The sequence below is a fragment of the Mobula hypostoma genome, chromosome 11 (genome assembly GCF_963921235.1).
Source record: "Mobula hypostoma chromosome 11, sMobHyp1.1, whole genome shotgun sequence".
In the NCBI taxonomy this organism is placed as follows: Eukaryota; Metazoa; Chordata; class Chondrichthyes; order Myliobatiformes; family Myliobatidae; genus Mobula; species Mobula hypostoma.
This window is the reverse complement of record NC_086107.1, coordinates 36,617,305-36,634,090: the sequence shown is the minus strand read 5'-3', so window position 1 is coordinate 36,634,090 and position 16,786 is coordinate 36,617,305. Positions and strand designations below refer to the sequence as shown.

The 16,786-nt window shown below is 40.3% G+C and overlaps 1 protein-coding gene across 5 annotated transcripts in view; it reads left to right on the top strand.

Moving 5' to 3' along the window:
- Window positions 1-16,786, top strand: part of LOC134353651 (serine/threonine-protein phosphatase 6 regulatory subunit 3-like) — a 150,954-nt gene that overhangs the window by 123,426 nt on the left and 10,742 nt on the right. For 3 of the 5 annotated variants that reach the window (XM_063061823.1, XM_063061819.1, XM_063061820.1), the window contains exons 19-23: window positions 5,436-5,586; window positions 6,612-6,709; window positions 7,342-7,540; window positions 16,166-16,183; window positions 16,493-16,609. In XM_063061823.1, coding sequence (XP_062917893.1) covers window positions 5,436-5,586; window positions 6,612-6,709; window positions 7,342-7,540; window positions 16,166-16,183; window positions 16,493-16,609 — 583 coding nt within the window. The remainder of the gene's footprint in view (window positions 1-5,435; window positions 5,587-6,611; window positions 6,710-7,341; window positions 7,541-16,165; window positions 16,184-16,492; window positions 16,610-16,786) is intronic. The other 2 variants (XM_063061824.1, XM_063061821.1) reach the window with 1 other exon arrangement.

Here is a 16,786-nt window from a genome sequence, read left to right as displayed (position 1 = left end):
CAACCCCATTGTCTTGCCTTCTCCCCTTAACCTTTTGACACTCCTACGAATCAAAAACCTATCAACCTTTGCTTTAAATATACTCAATGACTTGGCCTCTACAACTTTTAGAGAATATGTACAAGGACTCCCAAGTCTTTTTGCACCTTTGCTTTTAAAATTTTCTCCCCATTTAGAAAATGGTGTATATATTTACTCCTTTTTAGCAAAGTGCATGAGCATACACTTCTCTACACTTTATTCCATCTGCCACTTCTTTGCCCATCCTCCCAATCTGTCTAAGTCCTTCTGCGGACTCCCTGCTTCCTCGACACTGTCTGCTCCTTCACCTATCCACATTCCATCTCCAAACTTGGCAAAATTGACAATAAACTGGACTGGTCAAAGAACACTGAGGCTGTCTACAAGAAGGGTCAGAGCCGTCTCTATTTCCTGAGGAGACTGAGGCCCTTTAACATCTGTCGGACGATGCTGAGGATGTTCTACGGATGTTCTTCGATGGCCAGTGCGTTCATGTTTGCTGTTGTGTGCTGGGGCAGCAGGCTGAGGGTAGCAGACACCAACAGAATTAACAAACTCATTCGTAAGGCCAGTGATGTGGGGATGGAACTGGACTCTCTGACGGTGGTGTCTGAAAAGAGGATGCTGTCCAAGTTGCATGCCATCTTGGACAATGTCTCCCATTCACTACATAATGTAGTGGTTGGGCACAGGAGTACTTTCAGCCAGAGACTCATTCCACCGAGATGCAACACAGAGCGTTATAGGAAGTCATTCCTGCCTGTGGCCATCAAAATTTACAACTCCTCCCTTGGAGGGTCAGACACCCTGAGCCAATAGGCTGGTCCTGGACTTATTTCCTGGCATAATTTACATATTACTATTTAATTATTTATGGTGCAACTGTAACGAAAACCAGTTTCCCCCAGGATCAATAAAGTATGACTCTGACTATGACAATCCATCAATTTTGTCATCCAAATCGGTGACATAATGTGAAAAGAAGCAGTCCCAACACCGACCTCTGTAGTCACTGGCAACCAAACAGAGAAGGCTCCTTTGATTCCCACACTTTACCTCCTGCTAGTCAGCCAATCTTATCCATGCTAGTATCTTTCCTCAATACTAATAAGCTCTTGTTAAGCAGCCTTATGTGCAGCACATTGTCAAAGGCCTTCTAAAAATTCAAGTAAAGTACATCCGCTGACTCTTGTCTATCCTGCCTGTTTTCCCTCAAAGAATTTCAACTGATCTGTCAGGCAAGATTTTCCCTTGAGGAAACTATACTGAATTTGGCCTATTTTTTCATGCGCCTATGAGTATCCTGAAATATCATCCAGCATCTTCTAAGCTACTGAAATCAGATTAACTGACTTATAATTTCCTTCCTTCTGCCTCCCCTTGAAGACTGGAGTGATATTTAAAATTTTCCAGTACTCTGGAACTATTCCAGAATCTAGTGATTCTTGAAAGATCATTACTAATGCAATCTCTTTAGCCACTTCTTTCAGATTCCTGGAGTGCAGTCCATCTGGTCCAGGCGGCTTATCTACTTTCAGGCCTTTCAGTTTCTCAAGCACTTTCTCCTTATTAATAGCAATTGCACTCACATCTGCCCCGACACACTTAAATTTTTGGCATACTGCTAGCAACATCCTCATGAATCATTTCAGCACCCTCTCCGGCTTAATTACAACTTTGTGTGGGGTGTGCATTATGGAGGAACAGAGAGATCTTGGGGTCCAAGTCCAGAGATCTCTCAAAGTTGCCACATAAGTTGATAGGGTAGCTCAAGTAGCATATGGTGTGTTGCCGTTCGTTAGTTGTTCTTTGAAGAAATAACAAGCAGAATAGACGAAGGAAAATCGGTTGATTTTGTGCACTTGGATTTTCAGATGGCCTTTGATAAGGTGCCACACATGAGGCTGCTTAACAAGCTACGAGCTCATGGTATTACAGGAAAGATTCTAGCATGGATAAAGCGGTGGCTGATTGGCAGGAGGCAAAGGGTGGCAATAAAGGGAGCCTTCACTAGTTGGCTGCCTGTGACTAGCTGGGACTGCTTTTTACATTATTTGTCAATGATTTGGATGATGGAATTGATGGCTTTGTTGCAAAGTTTGCAGATTATAGGAAGATAGGTGGAGGGGCAGGTAGTTCTGAGGAAATAGAGAGGCTGCAGAAGGACTTAGACCGATTAAGAATATGGGCAAAGAAATGATGGCAGATGGAATGCAGTGTCGGGAAGTGTATGGTTATGCACTTTAGTAGAAGAAATGAAAGGGTTGACTGTTTTCTAAATGGAGAGAAAATACTGAGGTGTAAAGGGGCTTGGGAGTTCTTGTGTAGGATTCCCTGAAGGTTAATTTGCAGGAGTCTTTGGTGAGGAAGCCTAATGCGATGTTAGCATTCATTTCAAGAGGACTAAAATGTAAAAGCAAGGATGTAATGTTCAGACTTTATAAAGCACTGGTGCGACTTCACTTGCGGTATTGTGAGCAGCTTTTGGCCTCTTATCTTAGGATATGCGTTCCGACTACCGCTGTACCCCTGCATGCTTCGCAGCCTGGTATCAGTCCGGGGCCTGGAGGTTGGGGACCACTGGATTAAAGAACATGTTTTATGAGGAAAGGTTGAGTAAACAGGAACTCACTCAACACCAACTCTCAGCTTAATTTGCTGCTGTTTCATTTAAAAATAGAAATAAAGGCGTTGAAGTGGCTTTATAATAGGCACATGAATGTGCTGAGAATGAAGAATATGGACATTGCACACACAAGGGATTAATTTAGTTAGGACTGATCGTGGAGTAGGTTAAAGGTTGGTACAACATCATGGGCCAAAGGGCCTGTGCAGTGCATTATTGTTCTTTGTTCTCTAGTGAGACATGATTTCTAGCGTTCAAAGCCATATTAACTAACTCCAATCAGCGTTTTCCTTTCCAAATTTAAACACATCCTGTGTCCAGCTTATCCTTGCAGCCCTTCTAAAATAAATGCACAATATTACCCACCCTATTATCCCCTGTATCCTAGGATACACTTGGTCAGGCTCCAGGGATTTATCTTCCTTAACATGTTTCAAGGCTGCTAACACCATCTCTTTTGTAATGTCAATATACAGTGTTTCAGGATATTACTGTTTTCTTCCCTGTATTCATTAGGTTTCTCATCACCCTGCGTTCCCTAATCCTGCCAACCTTACCCCTCGCTCAAATGAAACACGTTGGCTCTTAACATTCTCTATCGTTTTTAAAAGCCTTCCACTTACCAGGCATCCCTTTACCCTTCAACAAAATCTCCCATTCAAACTGTAAATTCTTGTCTAGAAGTTTCAAAATCGGCTTTGCCATGATTTAGGAATTTAACTTGTAGATCAGTGCTATCTTTTGCCATAGCTATTTTAAATCTCATGGGGGAAGCTCTTTCCCCCCACCCCCATATTAACCGAATTTTATAGGAGTACCACAGCAAGCTATCTCTCCATCTGGTATGGGAACAGCCGAGCATCAGACTGCAAGTCCGTACAAGGGACTGTGAGAACTGCTGAGAGGATCGTTGGGGTCTCCCTACCAACTATCGGGGATGTTTATCAGGAGAGCTGCGTATACAGGGCCCTTAATTTTATCAGTGGTCCCACCCACCCATCCATCCAGCACCCTCTTTGACTTTCTGCTCCCAGGCAGGAGACTCTGGTGTATAAAACAAGAATGGTCAGGATGGGAAAAACAGTTTCTTCCCTCAAGCCGTTAGGTTTCTGAACTCCCTGCTGCATTGCATTCAAAGTGTCACCACCGATTAATCTGCACTGTAACTGACAATATTTAATTTATGTACTTTATTTATGCGTAATTCATCTGCAGATTTTATCCTTACTTTCCTAAGTTATCGTGTGTTATGTGCACTATGCTTTACACCTTGGTTTGGAGAAATGTCTCATTTGACAGTGTACATGTATATAGTTAAATGACAATAAGCTTGACTTGACTTAACACTGGTCCCCAAGTGCTAACCCACTCATGCAACAGCCTCGTTTCCTCAGAAGAAGAAGAATGTAGGCCTTTCTCTAACAGCACTATTTATATATTGTTTGAGAAAACTTTCTTGGATACACCTAACAAATTCTGCCTCATCTAGTCCCGTAGTATTGTAATCATCCCAGTCAATATTAGGGAAGTTAGTCATCTGTTATATTCTTGTTATTGCTACATCTTGTCATGGTCATCTTATTTCAGAGTTCCACCTATATAGCCTCACTGGACATTCCCCCAGGAATATCTTCTAAATAATGCTGTGACACTGTCCCTAATCACTGTCAGCATTCTTCCTCCTCAATTACCTCCAACTCCATCAAGCCTGAAGCATCTATTAGTTGCCAGTCCCTGCCCTAGCCTTAATCATATTCTTTTAGATTAGATTATGAAGACACGCAGTCCTCTTTTATTGTCATTTAGTAATGCATGCATGCATTAAGAAATGATACAATATCTCCTCCGGTGTGATATCACAAAACACAGGACAGACCAAGACTAAAAAAACTAACAAAACCACATATAGTTACAACAGTGCAATACCATAACTTGATGAAGAACAGTCCATGGCACAGTAAAAAGTTCAAAGTGTCTCAAATGTCCCACATCTCACGCAGACGGGAGAAGGAAGAAAAACTCTCCCTGCCATGCCTGACCACAGTCCAGCTCTGAGTCGTCCAAAAACTTAGAGCCTCTGATCAGCTCTCCGACACCGAGTACCGAGCACCATCTCTATCCGAACGATTTGATCTCAGTCGCCAACAGCAGGCAAAGCCGGGGATTTGGGGGCCTTCCCTCTGAAGATTCTCGATCGCCCAGTAACAGCGGCAGCAAACCTGCGTTTCAGTAATTTCTCCAGATGTTCCTCTGTGCTTTCATGTCTGTCTTCATCAAATCAGAATTGTTCACGGCCCCTATTTAACAGATACGATATTTTCACCGGAGGGCTGCGTGCACGTGGCGCGTTGCTATCTCCTCCTCCTTGGAGCTTGTTATAGCTATGACAATCACTTGTACTGGCCCATACCCTGAATTAACCTACATTACTTGCCAGGCTTCTTAGATTAAAATAAATAGTTTATCCTACAAGACCTTCCTTGCTCCCTGTGCTGCTTACTGGGTTTGTTCCAGATGAGGGAATTATCAAATTGCCAATTTGTGTTAAATGGGCTTTGGTAAAAGCCTCCTGATTATTGTTAGACGTGGTGGCAGTTATGGAAAAATATTTTTCATAGTACAAGTACATTAAAGGTTTGGGGCTTTTATGAGTTCAGAAACATACTAACCATAATGGAAAGCAGCGTATAAGTCAATCATATGCACTTTTGTTTGAATTGAAATCAATGACAGTAAAGAACTAATGAATTTCAGTGAACGCCTAATAAATATAGCAACTTTTTTACAGCCCCAGGGTGGACAGCGAATTTTGAAGTGCCTATGGAAACTACAAACATAGCTGTAGCAAATGCTAGTGGACCTACTTTGTGGAGTTCAGGTGACGCAGTACCACAGGAAACCGGATGGGCTACTTTTTCAGATTTTTCCTCTCAGTTAAGGTAATACTTGTATATTGTAAGTCATGTTGATAATTATTACTGTTCCTAATTATTAATGTTCTCCTCCAGTCTACTACAATCAGATTGAAGTGCTAATCCCCTAAGGTTGCCTTTTGAATAGTCTTACTGTTTGGACAGTCTTTTATTTTTTGGAATTTTTCTAAAAATCTATTTGATTTTACATTGACTCCTCACTGGCATACCAACTCCCTTTTAAAAAGTGAGGTGATGTGTATTTGTTAAGAAATTTCAGTGTTAATGTGCAGTACTTGAACCAACCTACATCATACTTTGATTTTAATCACAATACTTGTAATTTCATTTCAAATTGCCACTACCTCTTTTGTTGCTGGGAAGATCACATGTCCAGCATAAATTAAAGGTGTCATGATTTTGGTGTACTGAAATTCCATACACTGGTCAAATGTCAATTGTTATGGAATCTGTACCTGATTAATGTAACAAAATCTTAGATGAATAAGGCCGCCTTATTGCACCATTCTCATATGGAGGCAGACAATAATGAATTTCGCTTAAATGGTCTGTATAACATAAAAGTTACTTCTCTGCTTTTGTGCTTATGGGTTCCAGAAGTAATATGTTCCTTGCTGAGTTAATAGTAAGTGAATTTAGAAAGTCCCTGAGTCGCTATATTGAATTTTTGACCAGATCATTATTTTGTTTAATTCCAATTTTTTTTCTCTCTGGTTCAAATCTTTTTCCTTTTGCAACAGAGTTTAGAAATTATTTTTTGCTCAATTGGATTCAGAAGCAATGGCATTTCTTTTGAGATTGGTATAAATGAGCATATATGTACTGCGTGATTAATGTACAAAATTAAAGTGAATGTGATTGGAGAAATTTGGGACAGTAAAATTAGTTCCCCTTCAAAATTAATTCAAGATTATTAACTCCTGACAGTATATTTATGCTTACCCAAGATGTTTATATTTTCTCAAGTATGAATAATGGGCACAATGGTGAATGCTGTGTAAGGTTTAAGAAAACAAATGTTTTTCATTTAGTTCAAAGGATCCTTTAAGAAGCAGCTCTCCAATTGCAATGGAAACCAGTTTGGACCCAGTGGATGGCCCACACAGTTGTGTAACAACAAGTCATGAAGGTAGTCTTTTAATTGTTGCAAAAGTTGAATTGCTGTGCTATGATTGATAATATTTATAATACTCCTGCAGCTTTCATTCTTCAAATTGTAATTTTGCCAGGCATTCAATCTGACATATTAATTGCTTCAAGGATTTCACAGCTAAATATCATCCAACTCACTGCTTGGGATCTGCTCTTCACAGATATTTTTAAATCATTTTAGGATTAAAATCTCTGTCAGACAGATTGTCTTAATAACAAACCAAGTTCAGCACCAAGAAAATAGTGGTTTGTCATGGCGGTCTAGTCTCAAGCTAAAACTGGCATCAATTATTAAGGACCTGATGATCTTGATTACTTGCATTCTCCTGATTTATGCAAATTTCAAGAATGCAAATAAATTTGACTATTTGGAGGGAAGAATGGTTTGAAACCAAAATTTGTATCACATGTTTTCTTTTTCAGTAAATTATTCTTGAAAACTGTTTTAGGAACAAAGTATTTTCCTGTTAGTTGATGTTAATCATATCAGTAAGTAAAACAAAAGACAGTATTATACACTTCATGAGCAAATGAACAACCAAGTTTTAAAATGCATTCTTTTATCTGATGACAAGTTAATTGTCTTCTTATTTCTAATCCTGCCTTTAGATTTTGTTACAAACTCACAGCTTACCTGCAAGGAACAGAAAGCAGAGTCAGCCACATTAAATTTAGAACCCAACTTGTCTGATGGTGAGGATGAAGAGGTGGCGACAGACCAAGTAACAGAGACAGTCACAAATGGTTCCATGAAGGAAACAGTAAGCCTTACTGTAGATGCCAAAACTGAAACTGCTGTATTTAAAAGGTAGGTTGCTGAGGTGAAAGTTTTCTGAATATTTTTCACCATTCAGATATTGTTAAGAAATAAGACATAGGAACAGAATTAGGCCACTTGGCCCATAGTGTCTCCTGCATATCCATCTCAACCTATTCCCCCGCCTTCTCCCTGGAACCTTTGGTGCCCTGACTAATCAAGAACCTATCAACCTCTGCTTTAAATATACTGAAAAGACTTGTCCTCCACACTGTCCGTGGCAATCAGTTCCACAGATTCACCACCTTCTGACTTAAAAAAAATTCCTTCTCATCTCTGTTTTAAATGGACATCCCTCTATTCTGAGGCTGTGCCCTCTGCTCCTATATTCGCCCACTATAGGAAACATTCTCTCCACATCCACTGTATTTAGGCCTTTCAGTATTCCAGGTTTCGATGAGATCTCCCCTCTTCCTTTTAAACTCCAGCAAGTACAGGCCCAGAGCCATCAAACGCTCCTCATATGTTAACCTGTTCATTCCCGGAATTATTCTTGTAAATCTCCACCCTCTCCAATGTCAGCACATCTGTTTTTTAGACAAGGGACCTAAAACTGCTCGCAATATTCCAAGTGCTGTCTAACCGATGCCTTCCTTATAAATCCTTGTTCTTACATTCTAGTCCCTTAGAAATGAATGCTAACATTGCATTTGCCATCATTACCACAGACTCAACCTGCAAGTTGACCTTTAGGGAATCATACACAAGGACTTCTGAGTCCCTTTGCACCTCTGATTTTTGATTTTTCTTCCCGTTTAGAAAATACTCTATCCCTTTTTTTCCTTCTAATAAAATACATAACCATACACTTCCCTACACTATATTCCATCTGCCTCCTTTTTGCCCACTTTCCCAATCTGTCCAAGTCCTTCTACAGACTCCCTGCTTCCTCAACTTTTCCTGCCCTTCCACATTTCTTTGTATTGTCTGCAGACCTGGCCACAAAGCCATCAATTCCATCATCCAAGTGGTTGACATATAATGTGAAAGGAAGCGGTCCCAATACCAACTCCTGAGGACCACCACATGTCACTGGCAGCCAACTGGAATAGGCCCTTTTGCCCCCTTTGCCTCCTTCCAATCTGCCAGTCTTCTATCCATGCTAGTATCTTTCCTGTAATACTATGAGCTCTTGTTAAGCAGCCTCATGTGTGGCACCTTATCAAAGGCCCTCTGATAATTGGAATAAATAACATCCACTGACTCTTCTTTGTTGTCCTGCTTGTTATTTCTTTAGGGAATTCTAACAGATTTGTCAGGCAAGATTTCCTTTTGAGGATAGTTATGTTCTTTTTATATTATTGTTTTGTGCCCCCAAGTATTCCGAAATGTCTTCCTTAATGGTGAACTCCAACATCTTACCAACCACTGTAGTCAGGATAACTGGCCCACAATTTCTTTTTCTGCCTTCCTCCCTTTTTAAAGAGTGAAGTGACATTTGCAATTTTCCAGTCCCCTGGAACCATTCTAGAATCTAGTGATTCTTGAAGGAGCATTACTAATGCCTCTAAAATCTCTTCAGCCACCTTTTTCAGAACCATGGACTGTAGTCCATTTGGTCCAGGTGACTTAGCTACTTTCAGACCTTTCGGCTTCCCACACACCTTTAGTAATAGCAACTTCACTCACTTCTGCACCTTGACACACTTGAATTTCTGGCATACTACTAGTGTCTTCCACAGTGAAGGCTGACATAAGAGCAGGAGTAGGCCATCTGGCCTATTGAGCCTGCTGTGCCATTGATCTGCATGATATGTATGATCTGGCCGTGGGCTCTTCTCCACCTACCTACCTTTTTCCCCCATGACCATTTAATTCCACTACTATGCAAAAATCTATACATTTACTGAGGTAGCCTCCACTGCTTCATTGGACAGAGAATTCCACAGATTCATTACTCTGGGGGGAAAAGCAGTTCCTCCTAGTCTCTGTCCTAAATCTACTCCCCTGAATCTTGAGGCTATGTCTCCTAGTTCTAGTCTCACCTACCAGTGGAAACAACTTTCCTGCCTCTATCTTATCTATCCCTATGTCTCTATAAGATCTCTCATTCTTCTGAATTGCAGCAAGTACAATCCCAGGTGACTCAATCTCTCCTCATAGTCTAACCCCCGCATCTCTGGAATCAACCTGGTGAACCTCCTTTGCACAGCCTCCAAGTTCAATATATCCTTCCTGGAGTAAGGAGGCCAGAACTGCATGCAGTACTCCAGGTGTGGCCTCACCAGTACCCTGTACAGTTGCAGCATAACCTCCGTGCTCTTAAAGTCAATCCCTCTAGCAATGAAGGCCAAAAATTCCATTAGCCTTCTTGATAGCAAGCTGTACCTGCAAACCAACCTTTTGTGATTCATTCACAAGCATTCCCAAGTCCCTCTGCACAACAGCATGCTCCTTTTTTTTTAATCATTTAACAAATTATCTGATCTATTTTTTCTTCCAAAGTGGATGATCTTGCATTTACCAACATTGTACTCCATCTGACAGGCACTTGCCCACTCGCGTAACCTATCTATATTCTTTGCAGACTCTCTGTATCTTCTGCACAATTTGCTTTTCCACTCAATTTAGTGTCATCAGCAAATTTAGATACACTACATTTGGACCCCTCTTCCAGATTGTTGATCTATATTGTGAACAGTTGTGGGAATAGCACTGTTGCAGGGATATGCTCACCACTGATTGCCAACAGAGTAACACCCATGTATCGCAACTCTCTGCTTTCTATTAGCTAAGCAATCCTCTGTCCATGCTAATACATCACTCCCAACTGTATGCATCCTTATCTTATGGATAAGTCTTTTATGCAGCACCTTATCAAACGCCTTCTGAAAATCCAGGTAAGTAACGTCCATCTGTTCCCCTCTATCCACTGTGCTCATTATATCCTCAAAGAACTCCAGTCAGTTTGTCATACAGAACCTACCTTTGCTGAATCCGTGCTGTATGTCCCTGATGGATCCATTTCCTTCCAGATGCCTTGCTAGTCCTTCTTTAATGATAGCTTCAAGCATTTTCCCAAATACAGATGTTGAACTAACTATTAGTTACCTGCCTTTTGCCTGCATCCTTTTTTGAACAGTGGCATGACATTAGCCGTCTTCCAATATGCCAGGACCTGCCCAGAGTCCAGAGAATTTTTGTAAATTATCACCAAAGCCTCTACTATAACTTCTGCCATTTCTTTCTGTATCCTGTGATAAATTCCGTCAAGACCAGGGGACTTATTTCTCTTCAGGCCCAGAAGTTTGCTCAGCACTACCTCTTTAGTGATAGCTATTGTATCAAGGTCCTCACTTCCCATCGCATCCATAACACCTCTCTTTGGCATGTTAGGCATGTCCTCCACTGTGAAGACCAATACAAAATAGTCATTCAAAGCCTCAGCCATTTCCTCATTACCCAATATCAATTCCCCCTTCTCGTCCTCTGAGGGACCTATATTCACTTTAGCAACCTTTTTCTGCTTTATATAATTATAAAAACTTTTACTATCTGTTTTTATATTTTGTGCAAGTTTATTTTTGTCATCTATCTTCCCTTTCTTTATGGTTCGCTTAGTGATTCTTTGTTGCTTTTTAAAGTTTTCCCAGCCTTTCAGTTTCCCACTACTCATGGTAAATTTGTACGCACGAGCTTTTAGTTTGATGCCTTCTTTTATTTTGTTAGTTATCCAAGGCTAGCTCTCCCTACCCTTACTGTCCTTGCTTTTAACTGGAATATAGTTTCGTTGAGCAGCATGAAAAATCTCTTTGAAAGTCTTCCATTGTTCGTCAGCTGTCCACCATATAGCCTGGGTGCTCAGTCTACACTGATGCAAAAAACTTATTTTCATCCACCATTTCTTTGTCCTCCATTACTACCTCTCTAGAGTCATTTTCCAGCAGTCAAATATCCACTCTTGCCTCTCTTTTACTCTTTATATATCTGAAAAATCTTTGGGTATCCTCTTCAATATTTTTGGTTAGCTTACCTTCATATTTCATCTTTTCTCTGATAGTTTTAGTGTGTTTGGTTTGTTTTTAGAAGTTTCCCAATCCTCTAACTTCCCACTTTTTTTTTTGCTATATTATGCTGTCTTTGACTTCCCCTTGTCACCCACGGTTGCCTCATCCTCGCTTTAGAATACTTCATCTTTGGGATGTGTCTATACTGTGTTTTCAGAATTGCTTCCAGAAACTCCAGGCACTACTGTTCTGCCATCATCCCTGCTAGTGACCCCTTCCAATCAACTTTGGCCAGCTTCCCTCTGATGCCTGCACTGCAATACTGATACATCTGAACTTATCTTCTCTTTCTCAAACTGCCAATTGAATTCTATCATATTATGATCACTGCTTCATAAGGTGTTCCTTACTTTAAAGATCCCTAATCAAATCTGGTTCATTACACAACACCCAATCCAGAGTTACCTTTCCACCAGTGGGCTCAACAATAAGCTGATCTAAAAAAACATCTCATAGGCATTCTACAAATTCCCTCTCTTGGGACCCAGTACCAACCTGATTTTTCCTAATCTACCTGCGTATTGAAATTCTCCATGACTGTCATAACAGGTCTTTTCTATTTCCCATTGAAATTTATATTCCACATCCTGGCTACTGTTTGGGGGCCTGAATATAAATACCATCAGGGTTTTTTACCCTTGCACTTTCTTAATTTTACGCACAAGGATTCTACATCTTCAGATCCTGTGTCAGCTCTTTCTAAGGATTTGATTTCATTTTTTTTTACTAACTGAGCCACCCCACCCCACCTGCCATTTCAATACAATGTATATCCTTGGATGTTAAGCTCCCAACTATAATCTTTCAGCTATGTCTCAGTGATGCCCACAATGTCATGTTTGTCAATCTCTTAACTCTGCTAGAAGATCATCTATTTTATTCTGTATACTGCATGCATTTAAATATAGCACCTTCAATCCTGTATTCATCACCTTTTATAATTGTGCCCCTACGTTACCCTCCACCTCATCCCATTGGCTGCAATTTTGCCTTATCGTCTGCCTATCCATCTTCACAGTCTCACTACACACTGCAGCAACTTGCATACCAACTGTCCCATCCTCAGCCTATCACTCCGGTTCCCATTCCCCTGCTAATTTAGTTTAAACCCACTCCAAAAGCATCAGCAAACCTGCCTGCAAGGATATTGGTGCCCCTTAGGTTCAGGTGTAGCCTGTCCTTTTTATACCGGTCATACCTTCCCCAGCAGAAATCCCAATGATCCAGTCTGAAACCCTTCCCCCTACATCAGTTCCTCAGCACTCATTCATCTGTACCATCATCCTATTCCTGCCCTGACTAGTACGTGGCACGGGGAGTAATTCAGATATTACTACCTTGGAGGTCCTGTTCTTCAGCCTTTTTCCTAACTATACTCACTGTGCTGTACCTCTTCCTCCTTTCTACTTAAGTCATTGGTGCCAATGTGCACGGCACTGTCTGGCTGCTCACCCTCCCTCTTGAGAATCTTCTGCAGCTGCTCTGAGACATCCTGGACCTAGCAGATAGGAGGCACACACTATCCTGGCTTCTCTTTTGCTGTCACAGAATCTCCTGTCTGTCCCCCTAACTTTCACATCTCCTATCACTACTGTTCTGCCTGACTTTACACTTCCCATCTGCCTCAGATCCAGCCACATGCCCTGATAGGTCATACTCTTCCCCACCTCCCCCAGCTGTACCCAAAGGGGTATATTTGTTGATGAGGGGAATGGCCACAGGGGAACCCAGCACGGAGTGCTTACTCCCTTTATCCCCTGCTAGTCACCCATCTACTATCTGAAACCTGCATTTTTGGTGTAACTACCTCAGTAAAAGACTTATCTATTAGGTTTTCAGCCTTCCAGATGGTCCTGAGTGCATTGAGCTCCAGCTCTGGTTTTTTGACCTTATCAGTCAGGAGCTGGATTTGGGTGCACTTCCTGCCGATGTACTCATCAGGGAGACTGTTAGGTGCCCTGAAGTCCCACATCTCCTCATAGGAGGAGCATTTCACTGTCTGAACAACCATCCTGGCTACACTTTTATAACATCTCAAACTTGCGTTCTAGACAGTGCCTGTTCTCCTCCAGGCCTGCTGAGCCAAAGCCTGACCACTCTTAACACTGCCTACTCATACAATGGCTGCACCGCTCAAACCCCGCTTCTTTTTATTGGCCCTTGCTAATTAACCCTAGAGTTACTGTTAACTCAAACAATCTCCTGCTCTGCAGACAGGTCCCGACAGACCCCAATTACTTTTTAAAATTGGCGCATAAAGTCCACAAAGATCTGTCTCCAACTAGTTCCAATATTATTAAGATTAATAATAATGTTGTTAAATGTTAAGTGAACTATATTCATAGATTAGCAATTTACCAGACAAAATGGAATCAAGGAATTTCGGGACTGCAGCTTGTCATGGAGGAGGTTAGCATTAAAGCATTTGTTACGTGATTGGATTGAAATATTGACATTTTAAAATGATGATATGCTCTTCCAGATTTATGCTTGGCTTGGATTTTGATAGCTTGAGGGAATTGTGTGCTGTGGAGATTGTGCTAATATGATGGGCGATAATGTTTTCCAATGCCTCTATTGTACAAAATTTTCATGACATCACTGATAACTGGCATCATCAGAATTTTGTTTCCTATTTATTAGGGTCTCAGTAAACAAATTAACTTTCCAGTTTATTGCTGCCACATAGTGAGGTGAAAGAATGTTGCAATGTCCTCATGTTTGCAATGTGGTATTGCCTCTTAATTGAAAAGGCAAAGTACAACCATTTACAGCTTGCACAGTAAGCTACCTACCAAGAAATGGGTGATTAATCAGGGATTCGTAATACGTAGCTACTCCTTTCTGAATGTTGGTCCTAGGTTGTCATGCTATTCTGAGGTTTGGTAAGTAGTTAAAGACTGTTTTTCAGGATCCATCTCCCTCCTATCATTTCATTCTCCTTTGAGATGTACAACATCCATAGTCTACTCCAGGTCTGATCCTTTTCAACCAACTTTGTTCCTTTGCAGCTGGACTGTGGTTATTTTGGATTATCTTCTCCGTTTTCCAGTTTGCCCAATTATGTAGCATCCTAATTGTTAATACTGAGCGCGTATAGGGTGTAAAGAATTGAATTGCTCATTTATGAAGGTTGATAGACATTATTCCCAATGTGGATTGGATGGCCAAGTCTCACCACGTACATATTTAACTGTGTTGGCACACAGCTCCACTATCTGCCTTTGAGACATTCAGTACCATTGGAGATATCTTAGAGTGGGTCCATTGTTTTATTTTACTCAGAGGTCAATTTTGTTGTTTCTGATTTGTTAGGCCTCTGAGACCTTGGGTCTTGGTAAAGTAAGCTAGTTTCCCAATTTATCCCAATGAGTTCTGATGAAGGGTTTCGGCCCGAAATGTCAACTGTTTACTCTTTTCCATTGATGCTGCCTGGCCTGCTAAGTTCCTACAACATTTTGCGTGTGTTGTTCGGATTTCCAGCATCTGAAGATTTTCTCTTGTTCCAAATTTATCCATGCCACTTAGTGAAGTGAAAGAATGCTATATCTCTTACCTTGTGCTGGATGTGTCAACAGTTTTACCTAGATTTTGGTGTATGAATCTTTTCCATTCTTAAGCTCAATATTAATTTCTCACAGTTAAATAATTCCTCTTTGTTTTACTAAAATTTAAGTGTATTTTTTGACTATGTATATTAAGAATAAAATTAAAACTCAGAAATTTACAACAGTTCATGAGAATAACAATATTTTCTGTGTTAGATTTCCTAGAATTTACAGCACGTAAGCGGGGCACTTGGTACAGCTGGACTTCGCTAGTCCTTGTTAATTGCTTCCTTTCCACTCTCCTGCCCCATATTCCATTATTCCTATTTTCTTGAGTATACATCAGCTCTCTACCTGAATGTGTGTAAAACATTTCATCTAACAGAGGGCTCCATATTTTTTCCATTTACTAAACTCCGCATCTGTTTTGTTGGTAGCTATATTTTTATTTTCTGAGGCCATTGTAAGTGGGAACAGTTTAGAAACGTAGAATTTCTAGGCAATTTCATGGAGCCAGACTTACCCAACCATCTGAATTTGCTGACTGGTCACCCCACATCGATCCACACTTGCACTTTGCATCACGGGTCCCATGGCATAGCATAGTCCGAGTGGCAACAGAACCTCTGGCAGCAAGGATTTGAAGACCTGTCTCAAAGTGGCTATAACAGTCAGTTAAAGTGCTGTCATTTTTACAACTATTAAAATTGAAATAAATTTTAAAAATAAATGGTGACTAAAAAATAATGTCAAAGTAAAGATAACTTCCTCCTTTGTCTTCTAATTCTTACACTGCAATGGAGATTGAAGTATTTACAGTTTAGTTTATGATCTTTCAAGATATTGCAAAGTCAGTTCTGATGATCAGAGTGTGTTTGGTGGAAACCTGCAGGGAATGATTCTCACATTAAAATGGAAATATGCCAAATGTTTTAATACAGATGTACTAAGAAAAAATTGATTGTGAATCTTTGAAAATCATAAGCAAGCTCATAGTAGTTCAATTGGAGGTTTTCACAATTTAAGCTTCCTTTCTCTTTCTCTCGTGCATTTGGCTTCAGAGTGTTGAAATCCTATCGGTATGTATGACAATTAAGTGTAAATTAATTGAATGCTGTATGTGTAAACAAACAGACTTCTGTTATCATAGAATTCCTTTCATATGATGGCATGACTTTGAGTCAACATTTGAAATAATACATCAAGGTTTAATGTTGCCTGCAAGATGATCGTCATTCATTCATGCCTTTCCACACCCCCCTCCCATTTGCATGTGAAATTTTTCACAAACTGCATGATTGGAGAGTGAGTTTCATAACAAGCGTGAAAGTATTATTATTCTTTAAACTTCGCAGCTATTTAATCAATTTGCCTTTTTCCCTGTCTAGTGAGGACATAAAGTTGTCTACCTCTGAAGATGTTTCTTCAAAATATATGTCTCAAGATAATTTGGAACCTCTGAAAGTGACTTCAACATCACAGTCTAATGATTATCGAATTGATGGGTATGCAGATTTTATATTGTAATGAATTTTGCTCCCTGATAATGTATGAAAGATGAATAGTTTACTACATATCTTGCATGGTGGGATCATTGTTACAAAGGAGAATGAATTTGAGTTATTTACTACAACAGTTTTGTTTTTACTAAATAGACTATTTTATTTCAAGGTTATATGTTA